Genomic DNA, 22,206 nt, shown 5'->3' with positions numbered 1-22,206 from the left:
TGTGTATAGCGCCATCTCCTATGTTTCTTTTTTTTAATTCCATAATTTATTTATTGTTAGTATTTTGGAATTTAAATATTGACCATTTACTAAGATACAAATTCTTTACTAGCTAAAATAAACAATACTAATTTGCTATTTCTGTATCATTTTATAGAGTTAGAATCACGTTTTTTCTTATTTATTTTTATTTATTTGTTTTTATAGAGAATCAAATTCGTAAGCCAGAAGAAAAAAAAAATGCAAAACAACCGTAAAAGTGATATTTTCTGGAAAGATGTGCATTATGTAGTGTAAAGATCAGTATAGTCATTTTTGTTTATATAATCGGATGAGAATATGCATTCATTTGAAGTGTGTTCATTCTGCACGTCATAGAGTCGTATACGACTCTGCGAAGTGCACGTTCAATTATTTTTTATCAGGTGAACCAGATGTTCAGTATTTCGTTCTTTCGTTTCTTGTTTATTTTTTTTTTCTAGTAAATCTCTATGACACCTGGTATTGTCACCAGGGATTTTTATATCATTCTGGCCTGCAGCCTTAACACCTAATCGACCTCGAATGGCTGTTTGTGGCAGGCGATTTACTTATTTATTTTTTTATTTTTTATTTCCATCTCGACTTCTTTATCATGATAATTCTAAGCAGAAGAAAGCTTTTGAAAGTGAATCTTGATATATGAGAATATAATCTAGATATTTTCAACAAATACTTTTTCTATTCATCTCACTGATTGTTTAGTCGCGCACTTAATTTTTAAGTATTATATTCAGACGAATACTCAAATAGCTTTCGCTTTCAGAAAAAAAAATTATTTTTTAAAAAAAGATTTCATAATACAAAGGCGAGTTAAAATTTATTTTCGCTTTTTTTTTCTTTAATAATAAGTGTAGATAAATTTTAGCGAGTTAAAATTTATTTTCGCATTTTTTTTTTTTTTTCAATAATAAGTGTAGACATTATATCTATATCAATATAATCAGTGAACAAAAATGTATACCTTGAACGCTCCGGTGTAAAGACTACGTAATTAAAAGATAAAACGTTATCAGACTGATCCATTCCAGCTTAAGTACAATAAATGTTTCCTGTTGTTTAACTGAGCTCTAACAAACTCTGCCGAAGAAGTGTTAATATACTATTAGAGAAATGAAAACTTTAAATTTTTTTTTCTTTCTTAAAATGATGTGATTTTATACCGGAACTCTCAAGGATTCAACATAACCACAGAATTGCCGAAGCTCAAAAATATATCGTATACCTTTTCATTTACAAATAACGAAGTTATTATAATAGATGACGAAGATGTTTAAAAAGTTGTATATATCTTTAATAAAATAAACTCTCCAAGTACCTCGGTCCCTTTCTCCCATTTCAACAGAGAGAAGTCGATCCTTTTAGCCCTAACTTTGTGGAACCGATAGGCATTGTGGCCGGTTAAGAAAAAGGCGATATTTTCTAACCCTAATTAGTATTTATATGTATTCATGTATGAGTCCTAAGGTCGATTTGTTTGAATACAGGCATTAAAAACAGGGGTATCTCTAGAGAGAGAAAAAAATTGATTAACTCTGAATTCGACTTAAAAAAAAGTCTAGAAAAGTTCTATTTACTAAATAGAATCGAACTATAATGAATTTCCCTCTGAAGCGGAATAATGAAGCTAAAAAATAAAATAAAAATAAAATAAAAATTTTATGTAAATCCTATTCACGAAAGACTTTTAGGCTATAGTGCATTTATACAAGCAAGAGTTAGATAATCAAGCTCTAGAGAATCTTGTTCTAGAGATCACACGTCAAACTCTTCCAAGCCACTTCAGACTTCATACTGGACAATGAAATTCATTCACCATCTAAAGACACTCCTATAGTATTTGTGTCCACGGCGAGATTCGAACTCATAGCCAGTTGCTTGGAGAGGAAATACTCGAATCACTTGATTAACCAAGCAGGCATTGTTAATGGCAGTGGTAGACACACAGAAACTTCCATTTCAAAAATGGAAGTTTCTGTAAACCATAGTTCTGCCTGCAAAGAACAACCGGAAGTAAAATATGTATAGGCAATATCTAAATAGAGCCGGTTAGGGCAGAAAATATCGAGGACTCTGCTTATCACTTGTTGAAGCTTAAGGTTACAAATTTTTAACAGAATGATACTGATACGATTAAACAGGTTGTAAAACCATCATTTGGTAAGAAGACCAGTCAAGAAGATAGAACATTTTACCACGCCTAGTTTCGATGCGTTGCAAAGGTGTGGCAATGGGAAATTTTTTTTTTGTGTGTGTGTGTGTGTGTGTGTGTGTGTGTGTGTGTGTGTGTGTGTGTGTGTGTGTGTGTGTGTGTGTGTGTGTGTGTGTGTGTGTGTGTGTGTGTGTGTGTGTGTGTGTGTGTGTGTGTGTGTGTGTGTGTGTGTGTGTGTGTGTGTGTTCTCCACTTATCGCGATATTTAGCCATCTCAATCTTGACTCTATAGCTGGGTAGATGGGGAATGTTCTTTCAGCAACTTTTTCCAAGTATTTCTTGGTCTGCCTCTAGGTCTTTTTCTTCATTCAGAGATAAATATGGGAGTCTATGAGGGGCCATTCTCTGAATATGATCACACTATCTCAGTTGATGCTTAATGACTGTATCTATTATATTATCTGGGAAGTTTCAATCTATTCTTACTTGATTATTAGTCTTGTGTTGCATCCAGTGGGTGTTATAATTTTTCTGAGGCATTTCATTTCAAATGCTTGAAGTTTCTTGATTGGTTGTTGAGTTAATCGCCAGGCTTCTGAAGCATAAGTAGCCGTTGGGATAATAATTGTTTTATATAATTTTAATTTTAGACTTGTTGGGATTTTTTTATTTTTCCATATTTTGTTTAGTTTATTCATGTTGGTCCAACCTAAGTTTAGCCTGTGTTTTACTGTTTCCATATTGTTGAGGGTACTAGATATAAGACTGCCAAGATAAACATATTTATTAACTTGTGCCAGCAGGTGATTTTCGAGATTTATATAAACATTTTCTTCTTCTCTATGTACTTTCATTATTTTTGTTTTATGAAGATTTATTTTGATACCATAAGTTTTACAAGAGTCATTTAAAATATTAATAGTTTTTTCTAGCTGTGGTTTAGAATCTGCTAAAATAATGATATCATCCGCGTATTTAATTCTATCAATGGTACCAACATTAATCACATGATTAATGTTGGTACCATACCATTGATTTTTACACCTGGTTCATCAACTATGGTTTTAAAGACTTCTTCTAGGAAGATGATAAAGAGCTGAGGTGAGAGAGGGTATCCCTGCATTACACCTTTCTCGACTCTGAAATCCTCGGTTTTAATGTTGTTCGTTTTAACAAAAGCTTTAGTGTCTCTACAGACCTCATAGATAGATTATTAATACTGAGATATGCGGATCACGATAGAAATAAATGTCTTCTTGACCGAACAGCATATTTCACGACCGTCTTGACTCGATCATCTGAAATGAAATGACGTATACTCTTCAAAACCACTCCTTCGGTTTTGGGAGAAGTGAGTCGTGGAACGATAGGCAGCTAATCTCTGAATTTGTTTATATACTTACATAGCTTTATCGATGCAAGTTAGTTCTTCATCTAAAATTTTCTGAAATGATTTATTGAAGTGGAGGAATAAACTCAAAATGTAACCTGTATGCTATGGGTTTTAATTCCACTCTGACACGGATGTTTAAAAATGTTTTTAAATGATAGATAATTCACCTGCGTGATAGATTTTCTAGTAGCAATCTAGTAGCAAATCTGGTCTGCTGAATATATATAACGCAGGAGTCCTCAATTTGATGCTTCGCAGTCTTCATATGAACCGCCAAAGAATTTCAGTTCATATCAATAATCTGTATATAAAGTTATAAATACTTTGCATATACGTTTATGTTTTTGCAAATCACTTTATTTTGAGGTGGGGCATTTAAAACCTTCGGTCACCACGTTTACATGCACTAATCATGAACCCTCATTTCGTCATGCCTCTGATAAAATTCGAGTATAGTAAGTTAATGAAAAGAGAGCAGTTCCCTAAGATGATAATAAAAAGTATTTAGTCATGCACAAAAAGAGTTAATTATCTCAAATACAAATTTGGCTTTTTGTTTTGGCAGCTATTATATTTTTAGATTAATTAATGTTTTAATTATTAAAATTTTAATGTTTTCCCCCCAAAGGAATAGGCGGCTCTCTTTTTTGCCTTATTTTTTATTTTATATATTTTACTTTTTTTTTTTTTTTTTCAAATCGACTTGACTTTCAGCTACCATCTTCATCACTTCTGGAGATGCATACGTTTTATAGCAGGTATGGAGAGACTAAAAGTGACACGAAATATTTTATTTCGTGTCACTTTTGAAGAAGGTACAGGCATTCTTCAAAAATATCTGTACCAATTGCGACCTCTTTTAAAATATCAGAATAATAGAGTCCAGACCAACTGCATCTTAAGGAATTTATAGTCTGTAAACACGCGAACACGTGGATTTATTTTAAAAGCAAAATGTTTACGTGACTCATGTGGATAGGTCTTTTAGCATTCTATTCGGGCACTGAAAATGTACGAAAACACAGCACACTATTTTTTCTGTTGATTTTACTTTATACGAATTTTTTTGAAAACCACAATCCCACTGCAAACCACCCACAGTTCGAGCCTTTGCATTTTAGTCCGTTTAAAGAGAAATCTCTACTTTCCATTAGTTGAACGCAGCATGCACTGTGATGTTATTACCAGTAAATGCAACTCTTGTAATTTTTTTAAAAAAATTTCCTGTCTAGAAAGAAAGTTATTATTTTTCCCTGTCTTGTGGTTTCTATTTGGCTGAACTATTATTGGTGCATCTCTCAGAAGTCCAAGGGTTTTGTGTTCAACGAATTCAAAAATAATTCGCGTAGAAGAGAATATTGTACTACTATATTCTGTTTTGATAATAACAATTCAGTTCAATATAATTATTCCGGTTTTGTGACCACATGTTTATTAAAGAAAACTGTTTTTAAAACTAAACAAGTACTAAAAACAATACCCGATAAGTTTTGTTAGTAGTCAGACCAACAATGAACTAATTTTCGTAATTTCTAGTAGTTTGTGCTTTAAACTTTTAGTTCTCTTGTCTGACGACTAACGAAACTTGTCGTGTGTTGTTTTAGTACTTGTTTAGTTTTAAAAACAGCTTTCTTTAATAAACATGTGGTCACAAAACCGGAATAATTATATTGAACTTCTTAACCACAGAAACCTCCGTAGGAACAATTAAGTTATTCTGCAGGTCATGAAAATTCATTGATGGACATATAAACATGATTGCATTGTTGTTTCGAGTCAAGGTTTCAATTTTTTTTCTTGGCCCATATTATTTTAATCCATCTCCAGCTGGCAGTGTATAGGTGCATTTCCCACTATTGCGTAAATACTTAATAAGATTCGTGTTGCTTTTCCATCCTTAAGCATATAACAATTTTTAGGTGGTAGATGAATTTCGCATTTGCTTATGTACCAACACAATAAACTGAGAATATACAACTATATTGAAAACTTAATATTTTATGGAGTAATCTTCCTTAAGGCAACTTTCAAGTAGACATAATTAAGGCATTAGCTAGAACTGAGCATTTGAGATTGGAACAATTGAATTAATGGTAGATGTGTATATATATATATATATATATATATATATATATATATATTATCTCTCTCTCCAAGTAAAAAATCTACTTCTAACACCCTTGCTAACTACACTCTTTCTCAGTTTCTATGGATGGCCCCTAGTTCTTCCATCACCAGACCTGTTCTGAAAAATTTCCTCTGAATTAATCTTGTAAAAACCCTTCTGTAGTTTGAATGTCTCAATCATATTACCCCTTTTACGCCTATCAACTAATTTCTGCAACCCACATATCTTCAACCTGTTCTCGGAAGGTTCATTCCATAGACCAGCTATCATCTTGGTCACTCGGCTCTGGATTCTCTCAACCTCCTCCCCATCAAGAAGAAACCCAGGGGCCCAGATCTGGGCACAGTAGTCAAGATGGGGTCTTATCAAGGCTGGATACAGAGGAACAATAACTTGTTTGTCTCTGCTTGTTAAAGTATTTTTCAGCAACTAAGTGATTTCATGAGCTGATTTAGCCACTTTTGCGATGTGCCCGATAAGCTTCAACTCCCCATCCACCAACACTCCCAAATCTCTGGCGTCGTCAACCTCCTGGAGTACAGTTCCACCAATGTGATATACTGCTGCTAATTTTTTCACCCCAAAATGCATAACCTTACACTTTGATACATTAAAGTGACATCGATTCTCATTAGCCCAGACTGCCAATCTATCCAAATCATCCTGCAAAATTTTGACATCATGTGCATTCACTATTGCTCTACCCAACTTTGCATTATCAGAAAATAAATGAACAATTCCTCTCAGATCCTTTCCTATATCATTAATGAACAAATTAAATAGCAGTGGTCCAAGAACAGAACTCTGTGGCACACCACTAGTAACAGACCTTCTTTTGGACTCCACTCCTGAATAAACTACTCTCTGATATCTTTCCATCAATCACCCTCCAATCCATATCACCAACCCTATATCCATCCCCATGTGCTGCAGTTTACTGATTAGAATTCCATGTGGTATCCTGTCAAAGGTCTTAGCAAATTCTAGCAGTATCACTGTAAATTCATTACCCTTATCCAGTTCAGCCGTCACTGTATTATAAAACGTTATCAAGTTACTGAGGCATGATCTACCCTTCACAAAACCATGCTGTCCCCCATAAAGCATGGTTTTGTGAAGGGTAGATCATATCCCATTTTCATCTATCCAATCCTGTATTTTGCTTTGACTAATATTTCCAAAACTTTGACAACGATTCCTGATATACTGATCGGTCGGTAAATTGCATCAACAGCCTTGAACCTCCTTTATGCAATGGAACTATTTTCCCCTCTTTCCACCCCCTCGGGACTAACCCCGAGCTGAGACTTAAATTAAACAATATGGTCAAGGGAACTGACAATTCCTTTGCCGCTTCACATAAGACACGAGCTGGTATACCATCCAATCCCACAGATGTATTTACATTAAGGTTCTGTAATATACTATTCACCTCCATTTCATTCGCTTCAATTCCTGTATCAGTCATTCGTTCTCTCATTAATGCAATATCACAGCCTGGATGATATACTCTTGCAAAGTGTTCGCTTAGTAATTCTACTATTTCAGCTGATTCAGTTACCTTCATGCGATCGGCATTCCTTATATATTAAAGTAAAATAGTAGAAAGGACATCTTCAGTAAAGATTAAGGATTATTTCGTGAATGTTCAAGTCTAAGAGCTTTCTGGAATTATTTTTCTTGTTTTCGATGACAAATATGAGTATAAAACTCGTGTAAATCATATTCCAATGGTCAAGTCATCTTATTAAAATATTTTTTTCATTGAAAATGAGCAGCAGTCGAATTCCTTAGTCCAATAGCTCCCTCAACAGTTTCATTTAATGCTTTGCAAAGCTTTTTTTTTTTTTTTTGAAGTATTAAAATCATTGAAATCAACTATCCAATTGATCATGTTTATCATTCGCTTTGTGTTATACAGACCATGCATTTATTCAATTGCATCATCTTATATTTGGGATTGACTACTACTAACCACAACTTATTTCGCATTTTCTTTTTTTCTTCTTCTTTTTCATCTTTTTCCTTTTTTATTTTTCATTATTATTATTGTTGTTGTTATTGTTTTTATCATCAATGCAATCAACATACACAGCGGAAGGTTCACCGCATTTACCACTGAAAACACCTGCTCCGCACACCTTTATGTCTTTTCTAGGAATGGCCACATCTTCTCACCGCTTCAAGCGTTTGAAAAATCTTCAAGATATCCATCTGAAAAACTGTCACAATAACCTACACACATCTGAATCATAACATAATTACTTTTCTTACTATCTAGTAGGCGCTACAAATTATATTCCCTAAATCTATATCAATAATGCAGATTTTACAGGCATTCCTTTTCTTTCTGGAATTCCTGTAGAGAGTGAATTATTAGTAGTATTTGCATATCATTCCAAAATCCAGCAGTCAAATATAGATACAGTTGTTCAGGTGTTGTCTGATCAAAGACATAGAAGAGGCAAACTACTGATGCATTGTCATCCTCACCCTTTTCATAATTAATGCAATCCTCTCCGTCACTTCAGAAGCCCGAGATTCTATAATTCCTTAGTTCCTGAAGTTCTTGCACCAATACGGTATGTAGCCTTCCATTTCTGAATTACGAGGTGGAACGCCTTACGCTTAGCTACGTCGAATTATTATTATTATTATTTTTTTTTTTTTTTCCCGGGCAACTCCAAGGAGTCGACAGATTCATCGAGGGGGGCTCTAACATCATGTCAAGAACAACTATTCGACATTCACACAGTATCTATCATGCCTTGCCTTGAACTCATTCACGGTCGTAGCACCCACAACAGATTCTGGCAGCTTATTCCACTCATTCACCACTCTCCAAGTAAAAAACCTAGATCTAACACCCTTGTTAACCACACTCTTGCCCAGTTTCCATGTATGGCCACTAGTCCTCCCACTACCATTCCTATTCTCAAAAATATCTTCTGGATTAATCTTACAGAAACCCTTCAGTAATTTGAATGTCTCAATCATATCACTCCTGTCCCGCCTATCGACCAATTTCTGCAACCCACAAATTTTCAACCTATTCTCATAAGGTTCATTCCACAGACCTGCTATCATCTTGGTCACTCGTCTCTGGATCCTCTCCACTTCTTCTCCACCATGAAGAAACCCTGGTGCCCATAACTGGACACAGTAGTCCAGATGGGGCCTTATCAGGGCTCGATACAGAGGAACAACAACTTGTTTGTCTCTGCATGTTAAAGTATTTTTCAGAAGCCAGGTGATTTGGTGAGCTGTTTTAGTCACTTTTGCAATGTGCCCCATAATCTTCAATTCCCTATCCACCAACACTCCCAAATCCCTGGCCTCATCAATCTCCTGGAGTACGGTTCCACCAATGCGATATACTGCTGCTATTCTTTTCACCCCAAATTGCATAACCTTACACTTTGCCACGTTAAATTGACATCCATTTTTCCTAGCCCAGTCCTCCAAACTATCCAAATCATCCTGTAAAATTTTGACATCCTGTGCACTCATAATTGCTCTACCCAACTTTGCATCATCAGCAAACAAGTGAACACTTCCTCTCAAATCCTTTCCTATATCATTGATGAACAAATTGAAAAGCAGTGGTCCAAGAACAGAGCCCTGTGGCACTCCACTAGTCACAAGCCGTCTTTTAGACTCCACACCTGAATAAACCACTCTCTGGTATCTCTCCTTCAACCACCCTCCTATCCATCTCACCAACCCTATATTTATCCCCATCTGCTCCAGTTTATTGATTAGGGTTCTATGTGGTATCCTATCAAAAGCCTTGGCAAGGTCCAGTAGTATTACTGTAAATCCATTACTCCTATCCAGTTCAGCCGTCACTGTGTTATAAAACGTGAGCAAGTTACTGAGGCATGATCTACCCTTCACAAAACCATGTTGTCCCCCATACAATATCCCATTTTCATCTATCCAATCCTGTATTCTTTTCTTGACTAATTTCTCTAAAACCTTGACAATGATTCCTGATATGCTAATCGGTCGGTAATTTACAACAGCAGTCTTGGAACACCTTTATGCAGTGGAACTATTTTCCCCTCTTTCCACCCCCTCGGGACTAACCCAGACACGAGACTCAAATTAAACAAAATGGTCAAGGATACTGACAATTCTTTAGCTGCTTCTCGTACAACACGAGCTGGTATACCATCCAATCCCACAGATGTATTGACATTGAGGTTATGCAATAGACTACTCACCTCCACTTCGTTAACCACAATTCCCGTATAATCTACCGGTACATTCGTTTCTGCAATGTCACCACCTGGATGATATATTCTTGCAAAGTGCTCACTCAGTAACTTAACTATATCAACTGATTCAGTTACCTCCCTACCATCGGCATTCTTTAAAATCATTCTGCCAAGTACATTTTTCCTTTTACTTGCTACATATCTAAAAAACTGTTTAGGATTCTCTTTAGCCTGCATGGCCAATGTTCTTTCGTAATCCTTTTTTGCTTTTCTTACCACACTCGTTACCTTTCTGGCCTGCGCTTTACACCGTAATTAATATCTTTACTCATCTGCACGTGTTGCTAGTCTATTTCCTGAAGAACCATTACATTAGTGACATTTCTCATAGCTCTTTTTCTCTCTGTATCCAGATTTGCATCATCCCCAAGCAAACAACTGAATATATTCTTCTAAAATATTTGAGATATCATAACATCAGTTGAATAGCAGTTGTCCAGCACGGACGAATGAAAGCAAAAAAATGAGGTATTTTAAAAATTCGACTTATGCGTACATTGACCTTACTTGGAAAATGTGATCCTTTTAAAAGTTTGATTTTGATGTGTGCTTTTTTTTTTTTTTTTTTTTTTAATGTTGAGTCCATACACAGGAGGTTGGTTGGTTGGTCAACGTATAGTACATTAGTACCGTGTATGAGTGGTGGGTTGGGAAAGGAGGAATTTGTTTACATTTCATTTGAATGACTTTAAATTGTATTCCTTGGGAAACATAGCAGGTGGGAGACTGTTCCACAGTGCAGCAGTTGCAGCGATGAAGGAAGAGGAAAAGAAACTTGTTCTGTTTGTTTCTAGGTGAACTGTGAAGGGATGTTGTGCAGCAGCTGCACGTGTTCCAATGAGTTAGTACTGAGCGGAGGAATTATTGTTGATATTTCCGATGAGCATTTCCCATGGAAATATTTGTAGAATATACATACTGCAGAGACCATACGTCTGTGCGAAAGAAGGGGGAAGGGAGTTGGTAAGTGCTTAATGTAGTCTGAATACATCTTAGTTTCCACAAAACTTACTTTAAAAAAAATTAACAGATGAATTTAGATTATTTATCGCAAATAAATTCACTAAAATGTGGAATTTGTTCCAGATATATTTCATGTAAAAATGCATATTGAAGGCTTCCAAATGTGATCGTTTTAAATTTTAAAATGTATCAGGATTCTGATTCGAAGAATTCTTAATAACGCTATGAAAATTCCTATACTATAACTAGTATAATGAACTTGTACGTAATTACAAATGGAACTAGTTTTCTTTCCTTTCTGCATTTCTCTGAAAGCTTTTTTGATCACTTTAAACTGTTCTAAAAGAATACAATTCTTAAAAAAGTGACATTTCCATTGCTAAAAAATATGGAAATGATACAAGAAAATGATACACATCTATGGTGATGTCATTCCATTATCACCGCAACTAAACCTAGAGCTGTTGCTAGAGCTGTATAAAGTTTATTTATTGCCAGTGGTAACAAACTTTTACATCGCTTTGTCTATCTGATCCTGCTAAAAATGCCAGATTTAACCAGACTGAGATGACTACATACATTTTAGTGAAGACCTTAAATGCTGTTTCATTAAAATTCGCCTAATCAGAGATCAGATGTTATGTAAGTGTATACGTACGAAACGAATCTAATATTGTTTAGTCATTTTGAGAAGGCATCTAAATCCTTTTGATTTCTGGCCTGCTTCTTATTTTGACAAAGGAAAATATTTCTAGTTAATATTCATCTGTGATTAACAAATTAAAATATGAAAATAAAAAAGGAAACCATTTTGCATAATGATAACAATAGCGGATGATAACTCTTAAATTACTAACTTTCTACTTCAACTTCCGCCCTATATATATTCCGACTTAATTATATATATTACAGTAAATGGGTTTGGATATCAGATAAATTCTTCTTGGGATTTCTCAAATCCTTTTCATACATAGAAATTTTTAAAGCTTGAATTTAGAATTTAAAAAAAAATAAAAAAAGGTAAAAGGTTAATCTCCATAGTCCGATTCGAGTGTGATCGCATGTGTTCCTTTTCTACAGTAAGCAAACCAGCTATGGTTTGCTTACTGTAGAAAAAATGTGAGCTAATCCCCTAAAATTAAAATTATATATATATATACATATATATGTATGTATATATATTATATACATAAATATATTTATATATATAATATATATGTATAGAAAAAAAAAATATTAATTTATATTTTTATAATAATATTTTTTATATTATATTTTTTATATTTATATTATATTATAATATATAATAAAATATAATATAAATTATATTATATAATATAATTTATATTATATTTATTATAATATATTTTATAATAATAATAATAATAATAATATATATATATATATATATATTTTTCTAATATATATATACAGGGTGTTCGGGATAAATTTGACAGTTTCGTAAGGAAAAAGAAAATCTTCTTTGTATCTATTAAATTTAATGAATTGACAAAAAAACATTACAGGCAGAGTTAATTACAATACTATCAACAAGATTTACTCAAAATAACCACCATTAGCATCGATCACAGCTTCAATTCTGCTTCGGAACCTCGAACAAGCTGATGCTACAGTCTCCCTGGGAAGGGCCGCAAAAACTGTTTTAATTTTATCCATTAACTGGGCTTTTGTATTACTGGAAGTGCGATTGGTGTCTTTTTCAACTGCGCCCCATACAAAATAATCCATGGGGTTAAGGTCTGGGGAGTTTGGAGGCCAAACATTTGGACTGGTGAAGTCGTAGAAATTTTCAGACAACCATTTTTGACTTTTCCCAGAGGTGTGGCAAGGGGCCGAATCCTGCTGCCATACATACGGCCTACCATTGGCTACCCTTGTTATCCAGGGCTTGACTACAGTTAGCAACTCCACGAACAAAGCCCGAATTCCAATGCCAGGGTTCTTCAACACCTGTTCCTGCAGATTTGCGAGGAATTCTGCTGTACGAACGCAATCAGATCGTCTGCTAGGGATCTTTCTTCTTGCTACATCCTCGTAGTCACCATTGCAAGTCTCTAGTTCATGCCTGATTGTTTTTACTGTATTCAGGGAGCATTGGGCAGCAGTCGTAATATCCTTATTTTGATGGCGGGCACGAATCATCATGATACAAGTTATTCTCTTCCATGATTCAGGTGGGTTCCAGCTATCCATCCTTTCTGACATCTTGTATATGAATGAAGAAGGGTCCAAACTTTTAAATGAAGAGAAGTGTGTGTTAATACATGTAACTTACGGAAAAATATAATTAATTATAAATATGTCAAATTTATCCCGAACACCCTGTATATATATTAGAATTTATTTTTCTAAGCATTATATCAAGATCAACATTATATATATATATATATATATATATATATATATATATATATATATATATATATATATATATATAACATAAATAATGAGATCAGCTAAATTAATCTTGCAAGAAAAAGACTTGATAAATTTCCTGATATCCAAAAAAAAAACACTTGAATCTTGATATGTAATGCTTAGAAAAATAAAATCGGAAGTATTCTGAAAAAAGATCGGATCTATCAAGTCGTTAGTAATACATGAAGTACTTCTGTAAAATGATGCAACTAGTTGTATGCTATCAAAAACAATTAGAATCAAAAGTTTCAGTTTCTTAATGTAATAATTCCCTGATTTAAAAAGCAGAAATATTTGATCCGATTTCAAAAAAAAAAAAAAAAAAAGACAATATTTATCATATATAAAGTTTTTTTTTGTTTTTAATCACACAACAGAAATACTTATTATTTCTTATGGAAATAATTACAAGGATTGAATATAATATATTCAATCCTTGTAATTAATTCCATAATTATGGTCCTTATCCATTGCAAATAAACCCTTTTTTATCTTTTTCCTACTAAGTCGAAAATTTTTCCTTCTGAGTCTAACGAATTTTTAATATAGTTTTAATAGTAGCATTTTAAATATTAAGGTACGGCTTAGATGAACCATATGTGTTAGATTACTACATCGTTTTCACACAGGGTTATTAATAGAATATATATATTATCTTAAAAATGATTATAACTACAATTTCAAACTGGGGGAAACGAAGTTCATCTGTACAATTTCAAGTTGTTCAATTTCAAAATCTAACTGGACCGCAAAAGTAATCAAATCATGACAATGAACACTAGTGTAAATTATGTGATTCAGGCGTTCACCATCATGCTTTCTAAAGGAAATTATGTTTGTAAGTAATCCCCTCTTTCTAAATGTTACCAACATTTCTTAAGTAATTATAGTAATGATAACATATAAATAGAACTAACCTCTCCAAGATTACGGTAACCAAATTTCTGAGCCAAATCATTTGCCGCTTCCATTCCACCAGTCATTCGGACCACCCAATGATTTGTGAACTGTCCATTGCGGTCATGGGCCACCACAGAAGTTACAAAAATACTAATTGTTATGAAAAGTGTTCTTAGCTCCATTCAAAGCTTTTTTAACACCTTTACAGCTTCAAGAATCTGAATGATCCGCGCTGAATGTGTGAGAGTCGCTGATGATCATCTACACTTTTTATCGGGAGAGCTGACCGTAGGCGTAGGAGACGTGCGGATGAACGCACGTGAGTCGTTTACGTTAAGTGCTGCGCACTGGTTATCTTTGTTATCAACTCAACCGGTGTTTGCCTGAACATTTTGACATCTGTGTGACAGAACCTACATCTGTGTGTGAACTGCATGCGCACACATACACATGACAGAAATACTTTAAGAAATCCACCGACCGCTATCAGGATAGAAGCAATAATGGCAAGAGTACATCCCAATGGTTGTAGCAATGGATGCTAGGAAAGCATTGGAGTGTCACAGTGTAACTTGACAATTGTATTGCACTAAGACATGTTAAAAAAATAAATAAAAATAAAATAAATATGAAGTTAATTTCTAATAATATTTGTTTCCCGAGTAAGTCAATCATACTGATTCTTCGTTTCCTTTAGCTTTCAGTAAGCCCTTCGAGAGTTTTCTAGTTACCTTAGTGTTTTTATTGAGACACCTAAAGTCTCAATCTTCCTCTTGCATTGTACGATTTATTTGCACAGTTGATACGCTACTGATGTTTCAGGATAATACACACAATAAAAGAAAAGATCAATGGTAAAAACGTAAATAAGTATAGAAAGAAAACAGGTAACAAAGAGAGGCAAGTAAAGGATAAATATAATCAGGCTGATTGTAATAGCTGGATAATGAAATAAAGATTAAACAAATAGTTTATTTGTATTTCAGAATAGGAAGTGAAAGAATAATCTGCTGTCTGAAATCTAATGTTTTCTGTAATCTCTGTGAATTATTTCGCATTAAGAAAAAAAAAAAAAAAACGTATTTAAAAGTTATTGCTCCTAAATCCCAACTTGAGATAACACTCACTGCATTTTCTAATTTCCTAAAACTAAAAAAAAAAAAAAAAAAAAAGCGCAATGTAGTAATAATAACTGTAATAATGAAACATTAAAAATATGGTACTATTATTATTATTATTATTATTATTATAAACCCTACCCATAAAAACTAAATATCTCACTATCCGACATCCATCCTCCTATACACAAAGCGCTGATCCTAAAACCACAACCATCACATAGGTGAAAACAACACGCTATCTAGGACTTCACTTCGATGCTGATCAAAGTTGGAATAGCCATATAAACTACCTGCACAACAAATTGAGGATAATAGCAAGCAAACTATTTAAAGACAAACGATTTAAAGACATTGCCCTGACACACAAAAATACTAATCTATAAAGCATTATGTGAAAACATTTTAAGGTCCACAATCACATCATACGCATTCTGCGTAGACTACAAACTTAACAGGTTACAATGGTTGCAAAATAAAATGGTAAAAGTGATATTCTGGGAACAACCCACGCTTATGCGTGCAGCATGGACAGGGCACAAAATATTTAAGGTGAAACACTTACGCTACTACACAGTCATGTTAAAATATTGCTACAGCCCAACCTATAGAGGAACTACAACAACATATTAGATAACAAGACCACAGTCAACAAACTGCATAACATATAAGTATAGCAATCACTACGGCAAAGCCACCCGAAACTTCTACGTACCTGACATGATAAACAAACTGCCGTTCGACGACAGAAACCTAGGGACCTACAAGTCGCTGAAACAGGCGCTATATAAATATTATAGCGAGAATGAAAGTGAGAAAATTCATCTCTCTCTCTCTCTCTCTCTCTCTTTCTCTCTCTCTCTCTCTCTCTCGCTCTCTCTCTCTCTTTCTCTCTCTCTCTCTCTCTCTCTCTCTCTCTCTCACACACACACACCTCTCACACACACACACACAAAAAAAAAAAACCTATAACAAACCCTTCTCAAAAAACACCATTACAAGGACACAAATACGCCACATCCAAATCCTACCACACTTGCAAAAAAGTGTAACCGTGCACAAGCAGTAATAGTCTTCCGAGCACGTTCCTACAAACAGTAGAATCAACATCTGGCTTGAGATGGGTATAGAAATAAAACCACGAAAAACCCGCCATATATTATCTTCCTCAGATAAGCTCTGCAAAGCTTCTAGGAAGAAATCAGAAATATCATCCAAAGAAACAAGTAAATATTATAATCGATTTAATAAAAAGTGAATGATAGTAAATTTAAACGAATCATTGTAAATATGAATGTGAAAAAAGGTGTAAAACACATTGTTAATATCATTATTCATGCAATTTAAATAAGATATTTTCATAGCATTCTGTACTGAAAAAAGAAATTACATAGATAGATAGATAATCGTGTAATCTATCCTGTGCAACTGAACTATAATTGATTGTAAACTATTACTAAAATCGTTATTACTACTAATAACACACGAAATCTTGTACTATATGACTTGCGCACTGTACAAAGTATGAGATAAATTAGAATCTGAATTGAACCACATGTGAAAAATTGTAGTGTTATCTCTTAAATTGTATGCAGTTATATTAAGTTGTATATATTATATAAATATGTGTATTATATGTATATGTATGTAATTTAATTGACAAATAATAAAGTATTATTTGACATTAAAAAATATATAAATTAGTATTAGTATTATTATTAAGAGAGACCTCCAGGGAGTTAGGGACTCATCAAGAGAGGCCACATACTACACGCACTGCTATCATATTTATTCTTGAATTCATTCACGACATCCAATGGCGATCCATTCCAATCACGCACCACCCTATGAGAGAAAATTCTAGCCCTCACCCCTTCTAAGCAGCATTCATTCTCAGCTTCCAAGGATGCCCTCTTGTCCTTTCCCAACCTTCCATAAATTGAAAAATTCCATGAACTGAAATCCTTTATGGCCCTTTCACAAGTGTACGTCTCAATCATATCACCCCTCTTTCTCCTGGTTGCTAGTGTCTACTGTCTACAAATTCTCAGTCTGTCTTCATAATCAGTATTCCACAATCCTAATATATATCATTTTTAACACTCTCCTTTGCACACGCACTCTCTCTCTCTCTCTCTCTCTCTCTCTCTCTCTCTCTCTCTCTCTCTCTCTCTCGCTCCACTGTATCAGAATCACAAAGGAAACCAGGAGACCAGATCTACGCACAAAAATGAATACTTTATGTTATCTGCTCTTCCTATTTATATATTAAATGGTATGTTTTTGTCATCCTATTTACACACTTAGGAATTATATTTTAACTATGACTTGTGGAGCTCTGTGGAAAAGGCCTTTGTATCCATACTCCTAGGCAATCAGAAGAAAGACTGCTGCGAATTTGATTCTAGTCGCCGACTACAGGAACTCATTCTAAGGCTTACTTTGGCCGGTTTCTGAATTACTTGATTTCTGGCACAAGCAAGTAGGGTTTTTCCGCCCAGAAACTCTCTCGCAGAAATTTTATTTCCACAATTCAAGAAAATCGACCGTAGAACTCGGACTATTTCTGACAATGGTATTTAGTTTTGGGATTAGGGACCACGAGATGACAGATGTTATTTGCCGTGGTCTCTCTCCGGATTTCGATGAAAAATCCCTGAAAGCCTTAGGTCTGCTATCTGCGAGTGGCTCAGATCAGAATGAAGTCTGCAATCCACCAGTTTTTAAAAGTTAGCAAGGGCTAAATGGTCTCGCCTGCTCTCATTGGAGAATAGAAGGCGTTAGTGTATTTAAATTATGCACAAATGTGGTTCGTAGTAGAGACAGTGGATGGAGTGGATAGAAAATTTTAAAAATTGTTTGTCCTAACTATTTCTCTCTCTCTCTCTCTCTCTCTCTCTTTCTCTCTCTCTCTCTCTTTCTCTTTTTCTCTCTCTCTCTCTCTCTTCTCTCTCTCTCTCTCTCTCTCTCTCTCTCTCTCTCTCTCTCTCTCTCTCTCTCTCTCTCTCTCCCTCCCTCCCACTCTCTCTTGCTCAAGTCATCTCTTCGCATAATATGCTCAAAATATATTAACTTCTGTTTAATATTCACGTTTCCACGTTCTATAAAACTTTCTGGTTAATTTCTTGCTGTCCAATGCATTCTTAATGGTCTCTTCTACGTCCATAATTCAAAGGAATCGATATACTTTCTGTCTTTCTTTCTTAACTAACATAATTAAATTAATCGTTCAGGATCTGCCTCAGATTTTTCATCTATGAGGACTGTCTCATTACATATCCCAAATTATTTATTCCGGATGCAGTAGCGCACTCAAGATTTAATCTTGGGGGGAGGGGATTGTAAAATCGTAAAGATTTGAGAATATACACTACGCATCGCATACGACCTATGACTGAGTATCTGCAATGATCGCTAATTCATAAGTAGTATAGAAATAGAAGACACGACACAACATAAATAAAAAAAAAATAATTAATTTTAATTAGGAAAAGATTTTTGGAAATTTTTCTAGTGTTTTTTTTTTCCTTTTTCTTTGAGGGGGCCAGGGCCCTTGACCCCCATCTGTATACGCCACTGAGTGGGTGCATACCCTGTGAGTGTTACATTCACTAGATGTTCTTTTATTCTGATTTGGATTATTCAGTCAAACACTGTACCCCAAAATATATTTTCCATGCTCTCTTCTGACTATGATTACCAAACCATTTTCTTCTAAAATTTTAATGTCAAGAGTTATAAATCCTAAAGTTTTCAGTATTAAAGTAATCCATTCCTGTCCATTCAACTTAACATTATTGTTCCTTGGACGAGAAGTATTATTTGGTGATTAAAAGAAATTTCTTTCTTTCTTTCTTTTCTTTTTTTTTTTTTTCTGTTTCTTTCGGAGAAGAGGAAGGTGTCTTGCCTCTTCTCGTCTCCCTTATGGTATCCTCGAAAAGTTAACTAGCAGATAAGATATGAGTATCTTCAATAAGGTATTCATGCCCCAGTTATAACACAGTCGCATATACAGTGGATTCAGATATGAAGATTTCACTAGCATAATATGGTAGAAGCATAATAGAAGGTGGATGCAATAAAGCTTTTGCAGTCATCATCTTCGAAAACTGAAATTTCATGAAAAAAAAAAACCCTCCTAATAAGCAACAAAAATTAATCTTAAAATAAAATCTTAATGAACCTTTCCTTTTTACTACCCAAGATGTCCCCAAGTTCCCTTACATCAGCGTTACAACCGTTAATCACTGTATTAGTATTCGCATCTAGAAAATGAAGGACTTAAATACTTACGATTGGTTTTTGCAATTACTATTATTATTACTATTTATTCTAAATTAATTAAAAACATGATTTAATCACTTTATCCACAAAAAATCAGATACACGTCATTTAAAAAATAAAATAAAATAATATCACGGCATTTCCCACCTTTATTTTAATAAGTGATAAACAACAGTATTCAGATCTCTCCTTATAGCATAATAGCAATTTCTCATACACAATAGCACTATTGAAGGAAGTAAAAACTCTCTCAACCCAGTTTAGTTAAAATACGCGAATAGAATTTTGCTTTTATATATAAAAGACAGCATTTTTTATCCTTTCGTTTGCTTTCTAAATTTAGGTATCAAAATGGAGTTTTGCCGACTTGTAACTGAACTCCGCCGAGACAGCGATATTTTATTCTTGATGCCACCAAAGTTATTAAGGAGCAGTTATCGTCATGTACTGTATATTATTTTATTTTTGAAAGAAAATGACAAGAAATGGTAAATGTAGTATAGTTAAGGAGAACTACTAGAAACATTTCCCCTTTATTTTCAAGGTCTTTTACGTGTAATAGTCCTATGATATAATTACAGCCCTCCTGAATACCAATAATCCTACTGAATAACTGGTATTCAGTATTGGATGGACCGATGAAAGAACTGCGATCTTGTGGAAAACTATGCTTAGCGTGGTTAAAAATATTACAAACAAATGCAGATTTCGTAAGCTATAAGATTATGAGAGCACGATATAGGAACTGATGTAGAATCAGCATCTATGAGAAAGAAAGCACTACCTAGGACAAAACAGATGAGAAGTAGAATACCAATATCTTTCTATTATATGAACATCTTTATATGTTTCACATACATCGAAATTCCTCCTGTAGAAAGATGTTTCTATTTGTGCTGAAAAACACTTTTTTCATGATAGATTATTCAAATTTAGTATCAAATTCTAAGTCAAAAGATGTATAAGGAAATAAAATAAACGTTCCAACTTTTCCCATTTCGTCGATGTGGAAATCAGTTTTCAGGTTCTACTGAATGGTTTAGTATATCATGATGCAGCACAGTGGGCAAGGCTTTCACCCACCACACCAAAGTTCACCATGGCAACACTTCCACTGCGAGACCACGCAATATTTGTGAATATCATTTACACCTGAATATATCCACTCTCTATATTCATCTGAATGCTGCACTTATCATCATAGATACTACTGTTCAGAATGACTGACGTAAATACATTGCTGTCATGTATACTATACACAGTCTCAGATTGTCGGCACTGCTGATATACGACTTGTTTATTACTATTGATCCCGTAGTGCAGTTGTAAGAATGACGGGACACTGAGCCTCTCCCCACTGCAACATATCTAAATTCAATTCTTATCATAACGAGAGGAAGTGTTCCTTAATATATGACAAGACAATTTTATATGGGCTGTTCATCTAAAGCAAACAAGCGATCTCATACGCAAATACAATTTTTCTTCGAAAAACTCGGTTTTTCCCACATACAGGCAAATCAGCCAAAGAACAAACTCAATCAACAGACAAAAATGCTATCATTCGGCAGATGGCATAGTGTTTAGATGGAGGATTAAACCATGTGAATGAGGAGTTGAGTGAGGCGATATCCCGCAATGGGTCAGTAGATTCCCGGGAAACGTCACGTAATTTTTTTTAACACTTTATTATGTCTTGCATACATTACATTATAAAATTATAGAAATTACAAAATTTAAAAATTCTAAAAATTACATACATATAATAATAATAATAATAATAATAATAATAATAATAATAATAATAATAATAATAATAATAATAATAGTATTTTTTAAATTCAATGATTTTTATTATTAGAATTATGATTGCATATTATGCAAATTATAAAACATGTTCTTCTAGTTTTTTGTCTTTTTTTAAGAATGAATTTAATAATGAAATTTAATGAATTTAATAATAATAATAATAATAATAATAATAATAATAATAATAATAATAATAATTTCATCGATCCTTATAAACAAGAGTAAATGAGAGGTAAATGCCTGATGCTTTATAAAATCAGATGCTGTATACAATATATTCGGTTTCTAGTGAAGAATTTGTGAACCTTTTTCTATAAAGTTATTGTTATTGTAATGATTGTTGTTGTTGTTGTTTAAACGTAGGCAGTAGATTTATTATTTGGAGGTGATCAGCAGAAATGCAGAAATGACTTTTGCTACGAAGAATAGATGTAACTCAGCGTGTCACCATTCAGTGACGACGATTTCAGATTCTTCATCACATCCAACAGGCTGCAAGATCATACAGCGAAATGGCATTAAAATCCATTTTTACACGAGTAGACTACTCATGTGTAAAAACTATCATGTACCGCTATTCAGGGTGCAATACATAACAAACGCGAAAACAAAATCAAACAAAATTATTTGACAGAAGCAAGAACGCAAACTATTGTGTTTTAAAACGTTTTTCGCGGAGATTATTGCTGTTATTTGTGCAA

The 22,206-nt window shown here is 34.0% G+C and overlaps 1 protein-coding gene across 1 annotated transcript in view; it reads right to left on the bottom strand.

The window, feature by feature from the left end:
• LOC150098211 (neuroendocrine convertase 1-like) overlaps positions 1–14,519 on the bottom strand; it is a 194,223-nt gene extending 179,704 nt beyond the window's left edge. The window contains exon 1 of the mRNA XM_090406525.1: positions 14,312–14,519. Within this exon, the coding sequence (XP_090262651.1) occupies positions 14,312–14,476 (165 nt within the window). The 5' untranslated portion in view covers positions 14,477–14,519. The remainder of the gene's footprint in view (positions 1–14,311) is intronic.
• Positions 14,520–22,206: the final 7,687 nt, after the last annotated feature.

This window comes from Typopeltis vanoorti, chromosome 16, assembly GCF_054136105.1.
Source record: "Typopeltis vanoorti isolate ZY-2024b chromosome 16, IOZ_Tvanoo_1.0, whole genome shotgun sequence".
NCBI lineage: Eukaryota > Metazoa > Arthropoda > Arachnida > Uropygi > Thelyphonidae > Typopeltis > Typopeltis vanoorti.
The sequence above is the reverse complement of the archived record's forward strand: the minus strand, read 5'-3'. Positions and strand labels throughout refer to the sequence as shown.